The sequence below is a fragment of the Pantherophis guttatus genome, chromosome 2 (assembly GCF_059756535.1).
Source record: "Pantherophis guttatus breed Tessera chromosome 2, ASM5975653v1, whole genome shotgun sequence".
NCBI lineage: Eukaryota > Metazoa > Chordata > Lepidosauria > Squamata > Colubridae > Pantherophis > Pantherophis guttatus.
In genome coordinates, this window is record NC_142064.1 from 214903930 (window position 1) to 214927178 (window position 23249).

The 23249-nt window shown below is 35.2% G+C and overlaps 1 protein-coding gene across 18 annotated transcripts in view; it reads left to right on the forward strand.

Moving 5' to 3' along the window:
* ATP2B2 (ATPase plasma membrane Ca2+ transporting 2) overlaps window positions 1-23249 on the forward strand; it is a 364247-nt gene that overhangs the window by 289231 nt on the left and 51767 nt on the right. For 15 of the 18 annotated variants that reach the window (XM_087887774.1, XM_034438425.3, XM_034438436.3 and 12 more), the window contains 4 exons: window positions 2475-2516; window positions 3820-3984; window positions 6283-6497; window positions 11031-11273. In XM_087887774.1, coding sequence (XP_087743900.1) covers window positions 2475-2516; window positions 3820-3984; window positions 6283-6497; window positions 11031-11273 — 665 coding nt within the window. The remainder of the gene's footprint in view (window positions 1-2474; window positions 2517-3819; window positions 3985-6282; window positions 6498-11030; window positions 11274-23249) is intronic. The other 3 variants (XM_060688370.2, XM_060688374.2, XM_060688376.2) reach the window with 1 other exon arrangement.

Below are 23249 nucleotides of genomic sequence, written 5' to 3' on the forward strand. Positions count from 1 at the left end.
GGATATAAAACATTCAAAACAACTTTAAAACAATAGGCATGTTTTTTTCATTATAGTAAAGAGTTTAATTTGAGTTTGTGGTAATTGTAAAGAATTTATTTATTTATTTATATAATTTCTATTATATAAATTTGCCCATTTCAGACAAATGACTATAATGTTTAAACAATAGTAAAATCAGTTTTAGAATAATAAATTGGACACACAGGATTTTTTGCTAATGTCAACATTACATACAATTCCTTAGTACAAATTCAGGAAAAAACTATTCTCTAAAAGTACATATTAAAAGATACCTATTTGAGAGTTTATATATAAACATACACATTCATTCCAGTGGGAAAAAATGTAAAAGAATGCCAGTGAGTTGCTGAAATCAATGTGGAGTGATTTACGAGTTACCAAACACTTTTCTAGGGGAAATACTGAATTGAAGACTGAACTTTATTTCCTTTGCAGGAATTTTGTTATTACAAATGTCTTTAGTTATTTGACATCTATCAATAAAGATTGATTTCATCAGAAATTTTAATGAATTTTGTTCTTCTAAGAACAATATTTAAGTCAATATTTTGGATTATTTTGTCATGTATAATCTCACTAATCATATGATATAATCTGATTTGTCATAAATACCTAGACCTATTAGATTTGCATATTGTAATACAATGTCCATAACAATCTTTGTTTATGTTAGGTTTCAAACTACAATTAAATATCATAAAAACGCATAAACAAAGATGCTGGAAATGTATATAAACTTCTAATCTTTTTAGCATTTATATCTTTTAATATGGTACTATTTCTACCATTTAACAACTTCTAAATTAACTTCTGAAATATTAACTTCTAAAAAGTTAATTTTTATTAGTCTGAGGCAATGCCTAGATTTTGTTGTGGACTAAAAGCTTTATGGCCTTTGAGCTTCCCATTTAGAATTTGATCAGTAATTTTTGTTCTGCATTTGTTGAAACTTTAGCAGAGCTTTCTGAACTGGAAAAATTACCAAAGGATTTCTCTGCAAAGTGCAGCCCTAGGAGATATCAGTGTTTAGGAGCGGATGAGCACCAGGCAGCATGACCTGGAAATTATTGTGGCTGCTTTGAACATTTCACTTGTATTCTGAATACATTCAAAAGAAAGGGAGCTTGAATGTTGAAAAAAAATTGAGGGGATTTTTTTTTTAATGCCTTCTACACTCATATTCCAGAAGAAAAATGCTCATTTTAGGGGCCTGGAGAGAATATCAGTTTTAGTACTATGAAATGCTTTTAGTAGCCTATTTACTCTTCAGATGTCAGAACAAGCCACTGGGCTTGTTATCTTTTTTCAATTTTTGAAAAAGAAAAAATCATCTTTAAAATGACACTAAAGCTCTGGGTTAAGAGAGATAAACTATGGCTAGGTCAGAAATCTAAGACATATAAGCGTTGTAGTCCCAGGCTTCCAGCTGACAGAGAGACTTAAAAATCAATAAACTGGTACTGATTACAAACCATATTATCATAATTACACCTTCAAGTCAATATTGATTTCTGGTGGCTGCCTAGACAAGAGTCTGCAGTTTTCCTGACAGGATTTTAGAATTGGTTCATATTGTCTTCTTTCAAGGGCTGAGAGAGAATAACTGGCCCAAGGTCACTCAGATGGTCACTCTAAGGTGGGCCTGGAATCTCCAATTCTTGAGCTTGTTACCTTAACCACCACACTAAATTGGTTCTAGATTAGATTAGATTAGATTATTAAATTCTTTTCTGAAATTTATGTGAATCCTAACTGAGGCCATCCTAATACACCCCCCGATTAGGAAGCAGCAGAAGATGACAAACGGTTCCAGGTCCTTAAAGTACATTACAAGTTCCTTTATAATATGATACATTTAAAGTTGTACAGAGAGCTTTTTAAAAGTTGGTTACCATAAGACACCCAGTATAGCAACTTCTGCATAACTACCGGTATGAAACATTTGAAAAATGGCATCCATAAGATCTCAGTATTTAGTCAGAATGACAGAAGTGAGAATATGCTTCTTATGGGACCATGGAACAGGAGGGTTTGTGTTATGATGCTGCTTTTATTGGTCTATCGCACTTTGCTTTCCCCTCCGCCCGCTGCTGTTGAAAAACACTTCTTTGGATAATTTGAAATGATTAATTTAGGTGCTGAGTTATACAAACCATCCTACCTTAAAATATGTATGACTGTTATTAATACATAATTCATGGGGAAGTCTTCAGTGGCAAATGTATTAATTTAGTTACAAAATTTTGTCCAGGAAGATCATTTGTGCGTATAAATATCTCAATGGGCATTACATTTTATTTAAAACATGATCATACTTTTTATTGCTTTTTAAATTTAAATTTTGTCCTTCTCATGCTCTTTCTGTGTACTGATTGTTTATTGTGTGTTTTGTTTTTTGTTTGTTTGTTATTTGATTTTTTTTTTTGTCTGCTACAATTTTCATCATGTAGGCAAAATGCAGGATGGGAATATGGAAAACAGCCAGAATAAAGGTAATGTTCTTTATATCAAGGGAGATTGTTAAAATTACTTCAGAGAGCAAAATATTAGTGAGGTTCAAATTGGGAGTTGGGTTTGGGGTAAATACCAAGTATTCACAAACTGTCAGTCTTTCCTTCCACTAAAGGTGTGTGTAGGGAGAATGAGAAATTTCATCACTGGAAATTAAACTAATTAAACTATCAGTGCTATTAGGAAAAAATAATGTATGGTGGATAAGACATAAAAATTACATTCTGAATAGCAAAAGTGCAATCTCATGAAAATTGCCAGATCAGGCATATTTATGTTTTGTATTGTTACAGTAAAAGAAGGTATGGAAAAGCAATTCATCTAAAGCAAGAAGTTTTAAAACAATAGGCATGATTTTTTCACTACAGAGAAGAGTTTAATTTGAGTTTGCGGTAATTGTAAAGAATTTATTTATTTATATAATTTCTATTATATAAATTTTCCCATTTCAGACAAATGACTATAATGTTTAAACAATAGTAAAATCAGTTTTACAATAATAAATTGGACATGCAGGATTCTTTGCTAATGTCAACATTACATACAATTCCTTAGTACAAATTCAGGAAAAAACTATTCTCTAAAAGTACATATTAAAAGATACCTATTTTAGAATTTGTATATAAACATACACATTCATTCCTGTGGGAAAAAATATAAAGGAATGCCAGTGAATTGCTGAAATCAATGGGGAATGATTTACGAGTTACCAAACACTTTTCTAGGGGAATTCCTTTGCAGAAATTTTGTTATACAAATGTTTTTAGTTATTTGACATCTATCAATAAAGATTGATTTCATCAGAAATTTTAATGAATTTTGTTCTTCTAAGAACAATATTTAAGTCAATATTTTGGATTATTTTGTCATGTATAATCTAACTAATCATATATAAACTAAAAACATTAAATTAAATTCTTTTTAATTCATATAGAAATGTTGTATAAATTCAAAGCATACCAACTGTTGGAGAAATGTATTGTTGGAGAAATGGTAGATTTATGATTATGAAATTGTAAATAAAACATATTTATTGTAAAAAGTAGTAAAGGATATTTTTATTTAATAATGTATGATTACTCAGTCTGTAGCTGAATGCATAGATTAACTGCATAGATTAATTCGTCCAGGCTGAAGATAAAGTAGCAAAATATTTTATATCCAAAGTTCTTTATAGTATGAAGAATCAGTAATGGTTATTTATAATCCTATTACAATTATAATCCTGATTCTTAGCTTTTTAAAGGAATGTATAATCCCCCCAAATACTGCTTTGTATTTAAGCCAAACAGCAGGATGGGGCAGCTGCAATGGAAATGCAGCCACTCAAGAGTGCTGAAGGTGGAGAGGGAGATGATAAAGACAAGAGGAAAGCCAATATTTCTAAGAAAGAGAAATCTGTCCTCCAAGGAAAGCTAACTAAATTGGCTGTCCAAATAGGCAAAGCAGGTAAGATGCACACTGATATTGTATATATATTAAGTGAAAAACTGTATTAGAATAGTGTTCTCAATTTTGATGTTAGATTTCTAACATCAGTTTGTAGAAAACTGTCTTAGAAAATTTGAGAGAGCAATACATCAACACTCTAACATACTATTAATTCACATGCGCTGCTAAATCAAAGTATTTTTTTGGGTTTTAGATTGATACGTAAAGAATAAATATAGTTTGTAAAATTATCATGATGTGTACATTCAAACAACTTTGGTTTATTAATCATCATCAAACCACAATTTATAACAAACCTATTCTTACTGTCAATAATAGGAAAAAAAATTCTTTCTTTTCCTCCCCATTGCATCTGGAATCTGCAGTTATAATTCTAACCATTCTAACATTTTATCTTTTACTATTGCACAAAAATGGGTCAAATTAGCAATTACTTACTTACTTACTTTATTTGATTTATATATCTCCCTACTCCCGAAGGACTCAGGGCGGTGAACAGCCAAACAGTAAAAATACATAGATACAAAATTTAAAAAAAAGTAAAATCGAATTAAACAATTTGGCCCAGACAGATTAAAACATCCCTATCATTTAAAAACTGATTAAAATTTGCCTAATTAGAAAGAGGGAAATTGACCATAGCAGGGATTTGCAACCTGTCCCAAATTTGAAATACCCCTTTTCTTTTCAAAACAGATTGCTTCAAATTCAAAGTAATTCAAATATGAAACAATTCACACTATAAAATGAAACTCAGTTTAAAGAAATAATAAAAATCTTGAAGGCAGCATGAAAATATCAATACCCCATTTGATATGAGCATAGCATTTTTTTCCAATTGTGTATTGAATATATCAGTGTTCTTAAATTTAGGTACTATGCACTTTTAAAGAGACACTGTGCGAAATATATATAGTGGAAGAGATTTTACAATTTTTGAACTATGCTAGTTGTAATAAACCTTTATTCCTATATTCTTGCTGATGTTATGACATTTCAGTGACCCATAGATGTGTATATCCAACAGTGTTCTCTTTATTTCTGCAAATTAACACATCTTCCATCTTTCACTTTTCATGGTCAAAACTTGAAATGACTAGAGTAATTTGGTTTAAATTTAGCAGTTTGTATGTCACTTTGAATATAAATATGCAAGCTAATTACATGCTTTGTTGAGAAATGTGTGTATGATTAAACTACAAAGACAGAAGGTGCTGTAAGAAGGTTAACATTCTGATAATGAGTAGATAAAAACCATTGATTTTCTTTCTATATTAAACTATTATTTTCTTTCTATATATTTAGTGTTTGGAACATACCTGTTTGTGATACATTCAGGAGACGAAGATATAATTAGAATAGGTACAAGCAAATTGACATATGCCAGTAGAGCTGCATGCCATTGGCAATTTAATATAAAGTGTTAGGAGAAAGAAGGCAATTCACCTATTTCGATACAAGTCATGTGGCATTCCAGCATTTGATAATTCATTATTGTTAAGAATGTGAGAATTGGATCACCCAAAAAAATTGTGTTTGAAAGCTGTGCCACAAATTCCAAGTTATTGAAGGAAATTCAAAGAGAAATTCCACATCCTCTTTTCTAGCAATTTTCCTTACTGAAATTCCTGATGGCTATTTCAATCTTCATCCTTAACCCTAGAAACCTCTGACATCTGAAATCAGTTACATAACTAAATTCACCTTTCTTGTCCTTCTTTTTCTTCCATTTTATAGGTATTTATAACCCTCTCCATAATCCTTCCTCTAGAACAAGGGTGTAAAACTCATGTCGTTACAGCGTCATCATGTGACGTATTGCGACTTTTTCCCCCTTCACTAAACTGGGGGTGGATGTGGCCAGCGTGTGATGCATCCAGCCTGCAGGCCATGAGTTTGACAGCCCTGCTCTAGAACCTTCTCTTTCTTTTCCCCATTGCCCTTTTAATACAAAAAATCCCCTCCAAGAATAAGAGAAAAGCATTATAGCATTGATGGAACTATTTTATACTAAAGGCTTAAACTGTTGTGTCTTCTGATATCCCAAAGAAAGGCTAGCAAATTACTTGGATTTATCCAGTCTGACATCATTTGTTTGTTTGTTTGTTTGTTTGTTTGCAGCCTATGTTGTAACAAAATGGCTCTGGGCATCTCTGTCATTCATATGACTTAGTCTAGGAAGATTCTATTCTGATGTAATATATAAAAGAGCAGATTTTATTTTTGAAAATATGATTGTTACATTACACACAAAAATTACTTTTACAATAAAAAATATATATTTGTCTCTTCCAGGTTTGGTAATGTCAGCAATCACTGTCATCATTTTAGTACTATACTTTACTATTGAAAACTTTGTTGTCAAGAAGAATCAATGGCTGCCTGAATGCACACCTGTATATGTTCAGTATTTTGTCAAGTTCTTCATTATTGGTGTGACTGTGCTTGTAGTTGCTGTTCCAGAAGGACTTCCGCTGGCAGTTACCATCTCCCTTGCTTATTCTGTAAAAGTAAGTCTGATATAATTTTTTTTTAAAAAAAAAAGCTTATGCACAATTCTTTCAGGATCATGTTAAAGGTAAAGGAAAAGGTTTCTTCTTTCTAATTGTGCCCAATTCTAGGGGGCAGTGCTCATTTTCATTTTTTAGCCAAGGGAGCCAGCATTGTCTGAAAAGATTTTTGAGGTGATTTGGCCAGCTTGACTATATGGTGAGGCATATGGAATGCTGTTACCTTCCCGCTGAAATGATACCTATTGATCTACTTGCCTTTGCATGTTTCAAACTGCTAGGTGGGCAGGAAGTGGGGCAAGTAATGAAAGTTCAACCCATTGCACAACACTCAGGTCTCAAATCCGGGCTATCAGCTTTCCATCTGACAAGTCCAGCTTCTTTAACCACTGAGCCATCATGCCCCCCTACTTAGGATAATGTTATTTGCCAGTAAATTTTTCAAAACAATGATATTTTGTTAGTAAATTAAACTAAACTATATTCATATATTTGGTAGGAACCAGGAGCTAGTTTTAAATATTTAAGGGCAAAGAAGTGATAATGAAGATTTTCATTAGGAGAATAAAGCTGTATTATGATACCTACTTACAGAGATAAGATTTTTAATGGGATTATGGAAGCTGTATGCACTTGCTATTGTGATGAGCACACTTTGTATTCTATCATTGCCATTAACAGTTAGTGGAGCTCCTACAGAGATTTTTGAGAGCAGGTGGGAGGGAGGACAATTTGTTTTGAATGCTGGAGTGTGTCCGATTCTTTGATTCATTTTATTTCATAAAAAGCTGCACAATGGCCAATGTTTGCTTGATTTTTATAATGTGTTCAGAAAATAGTCAGATTCTTCTTCAAGGATTCTGTTTTGTTCTCCATGCTATTTTTTCTTCTCCAAGACAATGCGGCATGAAAGATTGTGATAGAAGATAATTCAGTATCAGGCCAGTTTCATAGCCCAGTTCTGGCCATAAGAAAAGCTTAAGGCTCACAGGACACTGTTTCCGCCCATTTAACAATTTCACTCTGGGTTCTTTAGTTTATTTTGTGATAGATAGTAACAGTAACAGAGTAACAGAATTGGAAGGGATCTTGAAGGTTTTCTAGTCCAGCTTCTCTGCTTAGAAGACCCTATATCATTTTGGACAAATGGATGTCCAATCTCTTCTTAAAACTTTCCAATGATGAAGCACCTGCAACTTGCAAGCTGTTTCACTGGTTAATTGTACAAAAGAGGCTTTTTAAAGAAGCATTTTTTTAAAAAACAAAATCAGTATCGTAAATGCTATATGACTGTTTAACTTGGTGGTTTTGATGTGAGTAGGGGAGAAAAAAGGGCAGCTGACACAATTATCAACATTAAATAAAAAATTAAGATATAGTTGCTTTGGATAGAATTCTTTTGCTTACAGTGCAGGTTTCCTGACATACATATTATATGCAAGGTTGAATCTGGATTATTTTGGTTTACAGAAAAGTTGGCTGAGAGGAAATATAGTCATGAAATAGCTGAAGGGAATGCAATTATTGCCCCAAAGAACAGGACCAGAACCATTGGGTTAAAATATCAGTGAAGGAGATTCAGGCTAGGCCCCAAGAGGAACTTTCAATCTGTATAAACTGTTAGCCAATGAGGCAGATAGCCTCATAAAGTTTCATGCTATCTTCCAATTATGCCTAATCCTGGATGGGAGAGCTTTGCTCACGGTCACTCATGCCTTAATTACCTCCTGAGTGGACTATTGCAATTCACTTTATATGGGGCTGCCCTTGAGTAGGCTCCAGAAGCTACAGCTGTCACAGAATGCAGTGGCCTAGGCAATTATATGCGCTCCCCAATCAGTGCATATTACATCTCTGTTCTACAAGCTGCATCAGATGCAAGTGTGCTTCCAGGTTCAATTCAAGATATAAAGCCCTTCAAGGCATGACCCCGGTTATAGGGAGCACCTCTCTCCTATTATGTCTAACCATCCATTAGGTCTGGCATGAAAGGCATGCTATGTCTCCTTTCTAACAGGGACTGACATCTTTTCTATCTCTTTTGGAACATCACTTCCCCAGAGATTACCTTGTCCCTGACCTGCTGGCTTTCCATAAGTCTGAAATAAATGGTTATATGCTTGGGGATTTAGATGAGTGGCAGAGCCCGTGCAATGCTTACATTGATTTGTTGCTGATTGTTTTGGTTTTTAACTTAACTTTTAACTGTTTTGTTTTTAATTGCTAATTATGCATACAATATTATTTCTAACATTTTATATTGTTCTAAGATGTTTCTAATTGCTCTTAATCACCCAGAATCATGAATTGGAGATGGGTAGCCATATAAATTGAAATAACAAACAAATAATGAGTCCTTTGTCACCAGACGTCTTCAAATAGAATCTGGATGATCTTCTGTCGGAAATACTCTAGTACAATGTTTCTTACCCTTGCCAACTTTAAGACATTGGACTTCAACTCCCAGAACTCCCCAGCAAGCACTAAGCAATTTGAGTCAGTGATCTCTAAAGCCTTTCCCACTCTATGATCAGTGGTGGGTTGCCCCCAGTTTGGACCGGTTCGCAAGAACTGGTAGTAAAACTGGCAGGAGGCTCTGCCCACCAACCCCGACGTCATCAGGAAGCTTCTGAGTATGCGCAGAAGCTTCTGCGCATGTACAGAAGCAAGCGCGTGCACACGAGCAAAGTGAGCATGCGCGCGTGGCCCCGTTGTGAACCGGTATTAAATGTAAGTAGAACCCACCCCTGTCTATGATACTATGAGGTGGTTGACAAGTTGTGGCAGGAAACATATGATATCGAGTCATGAAATATATTATTGTTATACAGTATTATTACTTTCAGTGACTGCCTGTGCATATACCTTTAAACAAAGAGAGAGAGAGTCAAAAATTTCTGAAGGTACATTCTGATCTGAGGCTTTTTTTTTCTTTACAGAACAACCTGCTAAATTAATATTATGCCAGCTGCTGTCTCTATTCATTCTTGTACTTTATTTGATTTGTCTTTGCTAAGTAGTTTGACATAAGCAGGCTCTCAGGTCTGTGCAGCAAAACCTTTGAAATATTATTTGATCTCTGTACTGGTATCAACATTCTGTTAGCTCTAGAAATTCTAACTTTCCAATTCAATGAATCTAAAATTTATTGAGCTGGTAGCATGCAATCATGCTGAAGAGGGAGATGAAAAAGTCAACCCAGGCTGCTTTAAAAATAGATCCCTTACTTGGAATTCAAAAGAAGAGAATTGAAAATAGAACTGACAATGCATTAGTGCCATTATGTAAAATTATGATGAGACTGTAATTGGAATTCTATGTACAGTTTTGGTTGTGCACATGGGAAAAAAACACCCTAGAGCTGGATAAAGTATAAAAAAGGATACATAAAATTATGGGTTATCATCTGGGGTTTCCCCTAGATTCTATCTAATGGAGATACATAAAATAAGGCACAATATAGGAAATCTGGATAGAAATATTTTTTTTCTTTTTCTCTGGAAGGTTAGAATTCAGGGTTATTCTCTGATATAAGTGCAAGGAGATACAGTAAAAGGGTGTCCTTCTTTACATAATAAAGTTACACTACTGAAATGGTTGGCATCTGATCTAACGTCCACCAATTTAGACTTTTAGATAATGGCCAGGCTGTGGTTAATATTACTTTGCATGGGGTCCCATTTAAAGTCTGATCAATTTTACTAATTCTTACCTCCCATTTTAATTCCTTAATGACTTGTTCTGCCCTCTTTGGTTCCTATTCTAAAGCTTCTTCAGTTGTGCAGCATTCCCTCGGTAGAATTGAATACATCTCCTTTCCTTTTCTTTCCTTATTATGTTCATAATTTTTATTAATATTTGTTGTGGGTTGCATATACTTACTTCCAGGGCATCATGAGGGCAACCGTTGGAGAAAGGTTATTAAATTAATAATGTTGGCAAAGGAACAATTTTCATTAGAAACCGTCAACTTAAAATTTAATACTCCAGTGAAAACTATTGTTCACTGGAAAGAATAAAAAAAGGCAACTCATGATTATTTATTGACAGTTTATGGCAATGAATAGGTAGCCATGTTATGTCTTTCTGTTTACAATATTGTAGAATTCTTTGCCTCCATATTCTTGAAAAGTTTCAAAATCATCTTATTTATTTGTTTATTTAATTTTGTTTATTTAATTTTGTTTTTTTAATTTTGTTTATTTAATTACTTATTTATTTACTTATTTACTTGTTTATTTATTAAATTTATGTGCCGCCCATCTCACTGTCGAATGGCATATGGTATATGTGAGTCTTATTAATTTCACAGTTTCAGGAAGTGAATGCAAATGAATTTGTTTACTTGAGCATATATAAGTGTTATCAATAATAAATATAATTTGATGAATATTAACACATTGTTTTAATTTATATAGTTATTTTCTTACACTTTCTTATACACTATTTTATAAAATTTAAAAATACAATTACTTTTAAATGACTATTTATTCTATAAGAATAAAATATCTATCTGTATGCTTTCCCTTTCAGAAAATGATGAAAGATAACAACCTGGTCCGTCACTTAGATGCATGTGAGACTATGGGAAATGCTACAGCCATCTGCTCTGATAAAACAGGGACATTAACAACTAACCGAATGACAGTAGTACAAGCCTTTGTTGGAGATGTCCATTACAAAGAGATCCCTGACCCAGATTCTATTTCAGCCAAAACAATGGATTTGCTGGTTAATTCAATTGCCATCAACAGTGCTTACACTACAAAGATTCTGGTGAGTCGATCATATTCAAAAACAAAAGGCTGTAAGAAAAGGCATGAATGTTGGCTTGGGAAACTCTAGTACTTAAAAACCTCAGGTTACCTTATCTTTTTTAAAAAATGGTGGGGTGATGTAATAATCAACAGCTTGACAAAAAGGCCTCCCTTTTGTGTATATCTATGTCTCTGTCTCTATACCAATATATATCACATGTATTTTGTAATTTACCAGCAGATAAACCTCACTGTATTTAGTGTCTATTTTTTTTCTGAGTAAGTACAATAATTAATTTTTGAATTAAAGACGAATTTCAAAAGATGGAAGAAGTTGCCTTCTGTATTTTTGCTGCTTGAACATAATCCAGAAATTTTTGTTTAGAAAACTTTTTAGTTGGTTAGAGATCACAACAGCAATAATAACATAATTGTCAACCCTAAGCCCAGAGACAATAGTGACAATTGAGTTCAATCCTTTATTTGCTTACATCGAATGGACAGAATCTTGTCAGACTAAAGCTATAGCCTACTAACCTGCTAGATAAACCCCCAACCTCTTCCCTCTTCCCTCATCCAGCTCAAGACTGCTCAGGCTCCTAATCAGGGCCTCTCTTTGGGAAAGATATGTGATGCCAAAACTCTTTCCCAACTGCTCCTCAATGTGCAGATTCTGTTGCAATAGTATTTATATTGAACTTTCCTTTATCTTGTATGACTTGTACTATTCACTAGAGTGATATCCATTTTTCCAAGACGTTCCCCATGGTATATATACTATTCTATTCTTGAATTTCCCCCTCACAATAATAGCTGCATGGAGGAGATTGCACTGAAAGAGAATAGTCACTTAAAACGCACCTAAACTTGATCACTATAACACAGTACCTACAATATTTATGGGAACTCTGAGAATTACATTAGTATTATTCCACTTAGGGCAGATATTCAAACCGAGCATGAAAGACAGTGGCCTGCCTAATATACCATTAGGAAACATGATGACATTATAGAAACTCATATCCAATTAGATTTTGCTAGATGATATTGACAGCCAGGGCAAAGAATTCCTTCTATTGTTGGAATGATATTATGAGACAAAAGAATATGTCCCGCTTGCCACGTGTCACTGTCAATTTCATTGCCAGGGAGAATTGCCTGGAAAGATTTTTGTCCCAAATGAAATTCAATCTCATGTAAATTTTGCACAACCAATTAGGTAAAATGTCTTTGAGAACAGATTTGAAGCATGGTTCAATGGGTATCCCATATACACTCTGCACCAGTTAATTAATAAGACAAAGTGATGGGCAGAGGGTGGGGGATAGATCTTCTTCAAGCAAAACAAGCAGAAAATGGGTCATGTATCAACAACTGTAGGATTACAGTGTTATTTGTATTATATCACCTGTTATATAAAATACCATGCAAGCATTGTATTTGTATGAAGTAGATTCCTCACTGGATGTTAATGTTAAATTTAGAATGAAGTGTCAGTCTATACTGTCAACTGTCTGGTTTTGCCAGAATGAAAATATTATTTTCAAGCATGCTGAAATGTTGCTCTTTATGAAGAAGCAATTTATTATTCGGTTTGTTGGATTTCTCTCCTGAGGGACTTCTTTGGAATTCTCCCTTTGTTTTGTCATACAATAGCAGTCCTATGAGAAAGGCTGGGCTGAGGGAGATTAACCCAATGAATTTCCTATTAGTGTTTAAGTTGGATTTGAATCAGGGTGTACCAGAACCTAGGCCTATCCTTTAATCACCATACCATGCAGGTTTTCATTGTGAAAGAGGACTTGAATCAAATGTAAGATTACTGGTTAAGACTAGTGCAGAAGTAGATGAACTAGATGAGCTTCTCTCTGTGCTGGGGACAGGGTGTTCCAAACAGCATATCTCTACTTCTGCAGAGACTCTGGAAAATAATTGGGGTGGCAGATGCCACCTCAATACTCTGTTACTACACTTTGAGATCTTCTTTTGGTGCCAGTCTGCCATTAAGTCTGGGGGCCAGATGGGAGGGGAGTATGCTTCAGTGAAATTAAAGTTCACCATTCCTTTCCAAGCACAGTCTCAAGGTCAACTGCTTGGGAACGGAGCACAACTGCATTCCTCAGGAGACTTTTTAAAAAATATTTCTTTTAAATTTGATTAGACATGAGGGGACCAGCTATGGGAGGCACCTTCAGGAGGGAAAAGTTACACTTGGGATTTTGGTACACAAATTTCAGCTCTGGCTTTGCACTACTGTATTACACTTGGCTTCTAGTAGCTATACCTTTCTCAACCCAAGAAAAATTTTATACCAACATTGTTGTGTGTTGTTCTAGTTCTTTGTGTTGTACAATTGTTTTAATTTGCTTTGTCCAAATTTCAGGTATACTACAATAATTACAACTATACAAAGAGTAAAATAAATAATACTTATTGTTGAACACCAACAGCAAATCGGTGCTGTTAGTGAAAAATATTCCTTATCACTACTACTGTGACTCCAAAGAGCATAAAAGCCTCTATACAAAATGATAAATGGAGATTAAACATATTCCTACTTGGCAGCTCTAATCAAGTTCACCTTCATTATCCATCATAATAGATATCCATCATACTATTCATTCTCAATGTAAGGATTGTTATGCTGAAAAGCAGAGAAATGAAATAAGAGAACTGAACAAAGGCATGAGTTAATAAAAAGAAACATAGCTAAATCTATTTTGCATCAATAGCAATTTCTAAAGTTCAGTGCCTTTTTATTGTTACAAGCATTTCTGGACATAGAATTTGCTTCTGTCATTTTTATAGTTTGCTTGCAGTTATTTTCTTTCATTTATCACTCATAGTCCCTTTTCCTTTATCTTTCTACTAAACATAATTTTCATACTTAGCCACAAACATACTTTGCCAAAACAAAGAAATGTGATATAGTGAGATAAACTGTCTGTTCATGTTTACATCATGATATTGCATACAAGAGGCAGAATTTAGATTGTGATACAGATGCCATTTGCCTTGCCTGCCTCCTCTGTGAATGTACTTGACATGCATCTCACTTCTACATTTCTGCATGTTGTTTAAAATGGTTTCTTCTGAGTGTACATTCAGGATTTTAATAGGTTAGTTGATTGGGCAGGTGGATGTATTATTCCTTCCTTTACTTGTAATAATCTTAATATTTAGTCTCTTTAAGCATAATCATTCCTTCTAAATCCTTTTGATTCCCTCTAGCATCAAATCATCTAAGACGCGTACTGTCATTTTTTTAAAACACAATTTGAAATAAAAGGAATCTCCCATGGAAAGGATTTTTAAAATTAATTCCAAAATCTTATTTCAAATCCAACAGGACCCCTTAGTCTATTTGTAACTTTCCAAAATTTAAATTCCAAAAAAAATTCAAAATCAAAGTCCTAACCACATTTTGCTGTTTATTTCAATAATTTTTAGTCTTTAAACGTGTATTTAAAACTTCTTTTGCTAAGGATTGAAGAAAACTTACCCAATGCTATAAATCTTGTCAATCCAAAGGTTCCTAATAGCCAAAAAGCAGCTAACAAGGAATTGATTAGAAAGAAAAGATGCAAACCCAGTGTCATGTCCCAGAGATCTAAACCTGCTGGAGACCACTGTTCCTCTCGTGAGGAGCAACTGTCTGAAGCACTTGTGGTTGATCTCAAGAGCTCTCATTGTCTGGAGAGGAATTAGAAAGAGCCGATCTGCTTATCGTCCACTGCAGCCTTTAATTTGCCACTTCTTCCTCTGAAGTCTTTTAGTTCACTATTTCTTCCCTGGAATGACAAGGATTTGTTTATAGATAAGAGATGGGATATAGTGTAGGAAAATCATTCTTTATATTTTAAGAAAAAGTGACAAGTTACAAAACCTGTATGTATTTGCTATGATGAAGGGGGAAGTCATCTCTCTCTCTCTCTGTCTCTGTCTCTGTCTCTCTATATATGCGTGTGTGTTTATATGTATATGTATATCTTTTTTAAAATTATATTCTTATTTCCCTTCTCTTTTTTTCATTTTCTATTTTTTCTTTTCTTTTTTCTAGCTTGCAATCATTTTTTATCTTTTTAAATTGTAATTTAAATTATACATAGAAATATAATTTATGTGTATGTGTGTATTAGTGTATATGTATTAAACCATGACAAGTTATGATTGAGTTGGGAAGTACAAACAAACTGAAAACAAATAAATGATTAACTTGAAGTGTGCAAATTTAGAGGTGTCATTAATCTACTGTTTTCTAATTAATTGCTTGTCCATGAATTGTATTGGGGAATGAAGACATGTTATAGAGTAATGATTATTTAATTGTTGTTACTTTTTTGAAAATATGACAAAAATACATAATCAAATATTTGCCAGCTGACACAACTGCAAAAGGAAAGATTCAAGGAAGATAAGCAACTTGACAAGCTCCCTGGTATTTCTGTATTACTAATATATTATCTGCCTCTGAAATTATGTAGTAAGAGGAAGCTGCCAAGAAAACAAATACTAACAGTCACTGCTAATAAGAACTGAGAAGGAGCTTTTATAGAATTCATTGCCAATTCTTGTTTTTAAAGTACAATTAGCATTAGGTACCACAACATAACTGACTAATCTTTCATGTATGTGTTTTGAAGTATAATCGTTAAATTGAAAAACTTTTTTATTTGGAACAATATTTTAAATCATTTGAGTGCATCCTCTAAAGGTATTGTTAGTTAATTCAGGTAATCAGTAAACTCAAGTGAATTACATAGTACTATGTATGTCTCTGGGGTAACCCTTTTAGTTGGACAAGTATGGCTTTCAGGGTTTCTCAGAAAAATCTGTTCTTGGATTTGAAAAATGAGAAATGCCTGTTGAGTTCTTTCAAGTGTTGATTTGCCACTTTGTGAAGCAAAATAGCTCATCCTGGATTAAAAAGATAAAACCAAAAGCAATGTTTAATAATACAAATAAACCAACCCAGTTTTAAAAATCAAAATGAGTACCAATTAAAAATAAGCTCAAAAGCCTTTTATCTGCATATAGGACACTGTGAATCGAAGATTGTTCCTTCATATCTGAGATAAAAATTGGAGATTTTTTCCTGTTATTGTTTTTTCCTGTTATTTAATCCAAATAATAAAAAGAGGCACAGTAAGTGCGTGCATAGCACTTTCATGCCCAGCAATATAGCTTTTCTTTTTTTGTCCTTCTCTTTTCTGAGTTCATTATGACTCATTCCATCTGCCTTGATTCCTTCCTTCCTTCCTTCCTTCCTTCCTTCCTTCCTTCCTTCCTTCCTTCCTTCCTCCTTCCTTCCTTCCTTCCCCCCTCCCTCCCTCCCTCCCTCCCTCCTCCCTCCCTCCCTCCCTCCCTCCCTCCTTCCTTCCTTCCTTCCTTCCTTCCTTCCTTCCTTCCTTCCTTCTCCCTCCCTCCCTCCCTTCCTCCCTCCTTTTTTAAATGTTTTATTAATGACCGAACCACTGGAAAAATCATTTTGTCCAATAGGCTTTAGGGATATGCATCATGTTATCTCATTCTGGAGATTTATCTGGTGAGTGGAAGTTCAAAGTGTGTCATGAAAGTGATAGACAGAATCTGATTTTGCAAAGTGGTGGCAGACGGATTCAGTCCTTCCTTAGAAATAGCCCTGTCTAAGGCAGGATTGCACTGTGAAACTACCAAAGGAAGGGAGTAGTTCATCGTCATAGCTGAACTTTCATGAAAGCCTCAGCCCGGTTAAGGATTTTTTTACTCACTTCTTTCTTTAATTTCAAAGCACATTAAAATGCTTTATCACTTCAGCTCCTCTTTCCTATTTTTCCCAAGGGGCAGGTTCTTTGCCAGTTGGCATGTGGTTTTCTTAAACCCAGGAGGCAGCTCAAAATAACAAGCTCTTTTTCCCTTCTCTGGTTTGGGCAGAAAAGGCACATCAGGAAGATAATTGTTTGTTCCCTTTCTATTCATTTCAGCAATCACATAATATGGTATTTTTACCTCCCTAACCTTTGATCTGTAACATAGTAGAAAAAGATCCCAGCTCTGACTCAGAAACAAATATGCAATAAACGATTCATGGCCTGGGAATAGTACTTAATATATATTTGGGGTTATAATGAATGAAAGTACACACAAGTGAGCAGTATAAAGAAGATTACTGTAGTTTTAAGTTTCACTCAAAGAATCACAGTTTCATGTTTGTTAGTTTGTTCAGTTTTGACGTTGCCTGACTCCAGAGTGACTTTGCTGAGTTATAATTTTATAAAAGAAATGTGAAAGAAAGCAGCAATTATCATAGAAAGAAAATAGTTAACTGGAAGATAGGCCTAGGAAGCCCAAAGATGCTCAATCCCCATCCTGGCTTGGGAGAACAAGCAGATCCTAAGCAGTTTGCAGAAGTCATAAAGGATGGGAACAGTATGGATCTATGGGGGAATATCATTCCTCAGGACAAGAACCATCACCAAGAAGGTTCACTTCTTAGGATCCACAAAGTGACACCGCTTAACTGAAGGAACCTGGAACATGCCTACCCTAGTTAAAATCAGTGGGAACATATGGAACTAGGCAGTTCCTCAAGTTGCCAAGCTCTATTCCATTAAGCATTTTATATATGATAACCAGCATCTTGAATTTGACATAGAAGCCAGTGCTTGCAAAGGTACATGCAGGGTACATGCAGAGACTGCAACACGCCTCATCACATTCCACATTCTGGCTACATTCTGAACCAGCTTTAGCTTCTGAGTAATCTCCTGAGTGGTCTTCATTGACAGCCCTTACAGTAAAGTATCTCAAAAGATCTCCTGGTTCAGAAACAGGCTCAATCTGTGCAAAGGCATCTTGCCACCTGTTCTTTGAGCAGGAGCTATGAATTCATCCCCTGATTGTACACTAGTTTTGCGTACAGAAATGCAATCCCATTAAACACTAAATATGGAATGTCCCTAGAATCAGGGGAAAATCAAACTAACAAAGCCACTTGGTCTTGTCAGAATTGAGCCTAACTCTGTTCCAGATATACACAGTATACAAGCACTGGGTCAAGACTTAAACAGCATCCCTTGAGTGCCAACAGCATCCCAGTGCAAAAGTGTTTTTTGAAGGTTGCTCAGGGGATCAGTAACTTCTCTAGGAAACCATACAACTGATATGTAATACTAAGCCATTGCTTGAAGGTAATTTTTGCTGGTGTGAGATATCACATGCAAAGCAGAGCTGGGATATTCTATATGCAGCCATTACCAATCACTAATTGCCTGCTTAGTTTTTTTAAAAACTTAATTCGTTTGACTTCTAAGAAGCATTATATTAAAATGTGAGGTTATTATTTTAAATAAGACATCTTCCTATAAATTATTTATATTCATTTCAAAGAGTTCCTTGCAGGAGAATTGCATTGAAAATGAGTCTGTAATACATATGAGCAAAATACTTACTTGGCAAAATACTTATATCAGATTTTTTTTAACATGAACCTTTGAATAAGTGATACGTTTGACAACAAATGATGTCTAATTCAGAATGAATTTTTTTCAACTGTAACCACTTCATTGCATTCAAGAGCCATGGTGGCGCCGTGGTTAGAATGCAGTATTGCAGGTTACTTCTGCTGACTCCCAGCTGCCAGCAGTTCAGCAATTCAAGTCTCACCAGCTCAAGGTTGACTCAGACTTCCATCCTTCCGAGGGCGGTGAAAGGACAACCCAGATTGTTAGGGACAATATGCTGACACTATCAGGGATGTGGTGGCTCAGTGGCTAAAACGCTGAGCTTGTTGATTGAAAGGTCGGCATTTCAGCAGTTTGTATCCCTAGTGCCATGTAACGGGGTGAGCACCCATTACTTGTCCCAGCTTCTGTCAACCTAGCAGTTTGAAAGTACATAAAAAATGCAAGTAGAAAAATAGGGACCACCTTTGGCGGGAAGGTAACCTTTGGCATTTAGTCATGCCGGCCACATAACCATGGAGACGTCTTCAGACAGCACTGGCTCTTCGGCTTTGAAACGGAGATGCCCACTGCCTCCTAAAGTCGGGAACGACTAGCACATATGTGCGAGGCGAACCTTTATCTTTAGGCCAGGGGTGAAATCTAAAAATTTTCCCTACTGGTTCTATGGGCATGGCTTAATTGGTGGGCGTGGCTTGGTGGTCAGGTGACCCGGTGGGCGTGGCTTGGTGGTCAGGTGACCGGGTGGGCATGGCCAATAATAATAAATAATAATAATAATAACACAAAACAATAAGAGCTACCAAAAACCAACTTTCACATTTTATATACACACACACACACAACACAACACAACACAGCACAACACAACTGACTCACACCCAATGTAAAAGCAGCTGCACTTCACCCAAAATGGCCCCTGCAACAAGCAGGAACCTCACAGAGGCACAAAAAGCTCAAAAACCAACTTTCATACTTTACACAACACAACACAACTGTAAAAGCAGCTGCACTTCACCCAAAATGGCCCCTGCAACAAGCAGAAACTTCACACAGCCACAAAAAGCTCAAAAACCAACTTTCACACTTTTTTCCACACAAAATGCCACATACAGCTTTGTGAGATTTTGTGTGTTTGTGTATTTAGAGTGAAACACTACAGAAACACACCAAATCTCAAAAAGCTGCACAAAATTTTTATTTTATTTTATTTTATTTTATTTTATTTTATTTTATTTTATTTTATTTTATTTTATTTTATTTTATTTTATTTTATTTTATTTTATTTTATTTTATTTTATTTTATTTATATTTTTAGTTAAAAGCAGCTAAATTTAAAACTTCCTTAATTTTAAATTGCTATGTCTAAAAAAAATAAAACTCTTTAAAAAACCCCAATTAATTATTTTTTTAAAGCTCCCCCCCCCCCAAAAAAAACAACCAGTTACTTACCAAATTGAAGGCACAAGGCAGGCAGATTGAGTTGCTAGCTGATGCAATTGATTGCAGTAGCCGAAGCAAAGCAGGAAAAGCGAGTGAGCCCAAAAGAAGCAGCAAGCTGCCAAGTGGGCAAGTGGGGACCAGGCGATTGGGTGGGCATGGCGGGGGGGGGGGGTGACAGGGATTTTGCTACCAGTTGTCTGAACTACCCACCGCCATTGCTACTGGATCGGCCGATCCAGGCGGAACCGGGAGCATTTCACCCCTGCTTTATGCTGACACTCTAAGATGCTTAGAGAAGTGTAAAGCACTGTGAAGCAGTATATAAGTCTAAGTGGTATTGCTATTAGTTCTTTAAGTCTTGCCTACCTTATAGTAAGGGCTTTTCATATTCTTTAATTAAAATAATTTTTAAAGCTTAAATAGTGAGTTGTTGCTAACTTTAAAAAAACAACCAATAGAACATTATTCTGATTTTAATGACCAGAAATTAGATGTCATAACAGTCATATTACATCATATGCTTAAATTCAGAAATCTCCTAATAAGAGAAAAAAAATCAGTTTCTTCCTTCAACCTATGGGAAATTAGATATAATTTTTGTTATGCAGTGTAAATTTATAAACCTTATTAAACATCAGGAGTTGAATGGCCTCCCCAATTGGAGTTTACTGTAGAAGATTGTGAATATTTATATTCTGACTATCTCAATATATTGCATATAGATGTAGTCCTTGACTCAGTTCATTTACTGACCATTCAAAGTTACAATGGCATTGAAAAAAGTGGCTTATGACCAATTTTTACACTTTGCAGCGTTCCCATGGTCATGTGATCAAAACTCAGATGCTTGGCAATTGATTCCTATTTATGACGGTTGCAATGTCCCAGGGTCATGTAATAGCCTTTTGCGACCTTTTGACAAGCCAAGTCAATGGGGAAGCCAGATTCATTTAAAAATTGTGTTAAAGTGCAGCAATTCTCTTAACAACCGTGGCAAGAAAGGTCGTAAAATGGGGCAAACTCATTTAACAAATGTTTCACTTAGCAACAGAAATTTTCGGTTCGATTGTAGTCATACGTCAAGGACTACCTGTACTAGCCCAAATGTTTTAAAACTGCTGAGACAATTTTGCATGTGATATGGGTACAGGTAAGACTAGTAATTTAGCCAACTCTTTTTTCCCCCTTACTAGGAAGTATTATAAAAATGCTTCAACTAACTAAAGCCATAACAGGCAGCATAGATTAGTTTCTATAGTTCCTCTCTAGTGATGATCACGACATATGGGAAGTTAGGACTTGGTAAATAGGAAAAATAACTGGTAAAGAGAATTAATTCTTGAATACAAGAAAACAATCTGCTCCTGAAAGTAAGAAAAAAGCAAGAGTGCTAGGCCTGAATAAAGAGGATTTATTTGTGCAGGTCAATTAATGAATGCATACAGGTAGGTGAAGTTCTAAGTATAATTGTGAAAGACAGGGCTAAATTTGTATAAGACACAATGAATAAGGGACATCTATATTGGTGCAAGGCATGTGAATCTAGGTGAATCTTAGGTGGTAATGGGAATTGATGTGATCCAGTGAATATTATTTTGAAAGATACAGAAAAGCTTTTGAAGAAAACAGTGTAGCATTCTGAATTATTGTTGCCTGCTTTGAGTATGTGACCCAAGTGTAAGAATTACCTTGACCCTTATCTTAAGTGTCGAACATTAGTTAACTTGAGCAATAAATCTTGGGTACTGCAACTTAACACATCGTCCTGATTCTTTGCACCTGACAGGAATTTGCAGATTAACTTGCTACAATACAGTGGTGGGTTTCAAAAATTTTTACTACCGGTTCTGTGGTTGTGGCATGGCTTGGTGGGCGTGGCTTAGTGGGCATGGCAGGGGAAGGATGCTGTAAAATCTCCATTCCCTCCCCTCCAGGGGACGGTTACTGCAAAATCCCCATTTCCTCCTGATCAGCTGGGACTTGGGAGGCAGAGAATAGAGGGGGGGCGGGGCCAGTCAGAATTTTTACTACCGGTTCTCCGAACTACTCAAAATTTCCAGTACTGGTTCTCCAGAAATGGTCAGAACCAGTGATGGGATTCAAATAATTTAACCACCGGTTCTCTGCCCTAATGATTCCTTCCAACAACCAGTTCACCAAACTGCTCAGAAAGTTAACAACCGGTTCTCCCGAAGTGGTGCGAACTGGCTGAATCCCACCACTAGTCAGAACCTGCTGAAACCCACTTCTGCTACAATACTAAGCACTTGCTTCACTTGTCTTTGCCTGACTGCCATAAATGTACCCAGGTCTGAATATCAGGTGAACATATGGACTTGATTTTATATAAAAGAAAAGCAAATTAGAGATGCACTGGCAACATCCCACCCACTGTCATCTAAAATTAGAACAATGTCAGTACTGGGGTAATAGAAATTAGTGGTAAATGTGAAAAAAAATGAGGATAAAAATACAATATGTAGAAAGAGAAAAAAAACAGTTATAAAAATGTAGTCAGAAAGAGTTTAAGAAAAACTCGCAAAATACAGCTTTGGGTGGAAATTAAAAATGTTGTATAAAAGGGATAAATGAGGAGCTTCCATCACATTGAATAGAATTGAAAATAAACATGATGAAATTGTGAAGTGAAGAAAAGTTTGAAGAAGTATTTTAAAATATTTTGGGTGAAAATGTTACTGAAATGTCAAAAGGTGGAACTGAAATGAATTTTATAAACATTAGTGACCAAGAAAAAAAGATGAAAAAATATCATAAGAGCTGGAGAATGTAAAAAAAAATGAAAAGGCTGCAGTGTAGATGGCATAACTGCAGAGATGTCAACATTTGGGTGTGTTTTTCTCCTAAAGTTGCTATGCCACTTGTTTTTATCTGAGTGTGAAGACTACATTGCTGCTTGTTGATTTGTAAGAGGTTTGTTGTAGGGAAAATGTGTAATAATTGAATTTATAAGAATTAGTATGTTAAGCATGCCTCAAAAGTGTTTGGTAGAATTCTGAAAGTGAAAATAAACAGAAGTCCAAGCAGGGGATAAACAGAGTGGAGTTTTGCTCTTCAATAAATCATTGACTATTAGATTCTTTTGATACAGA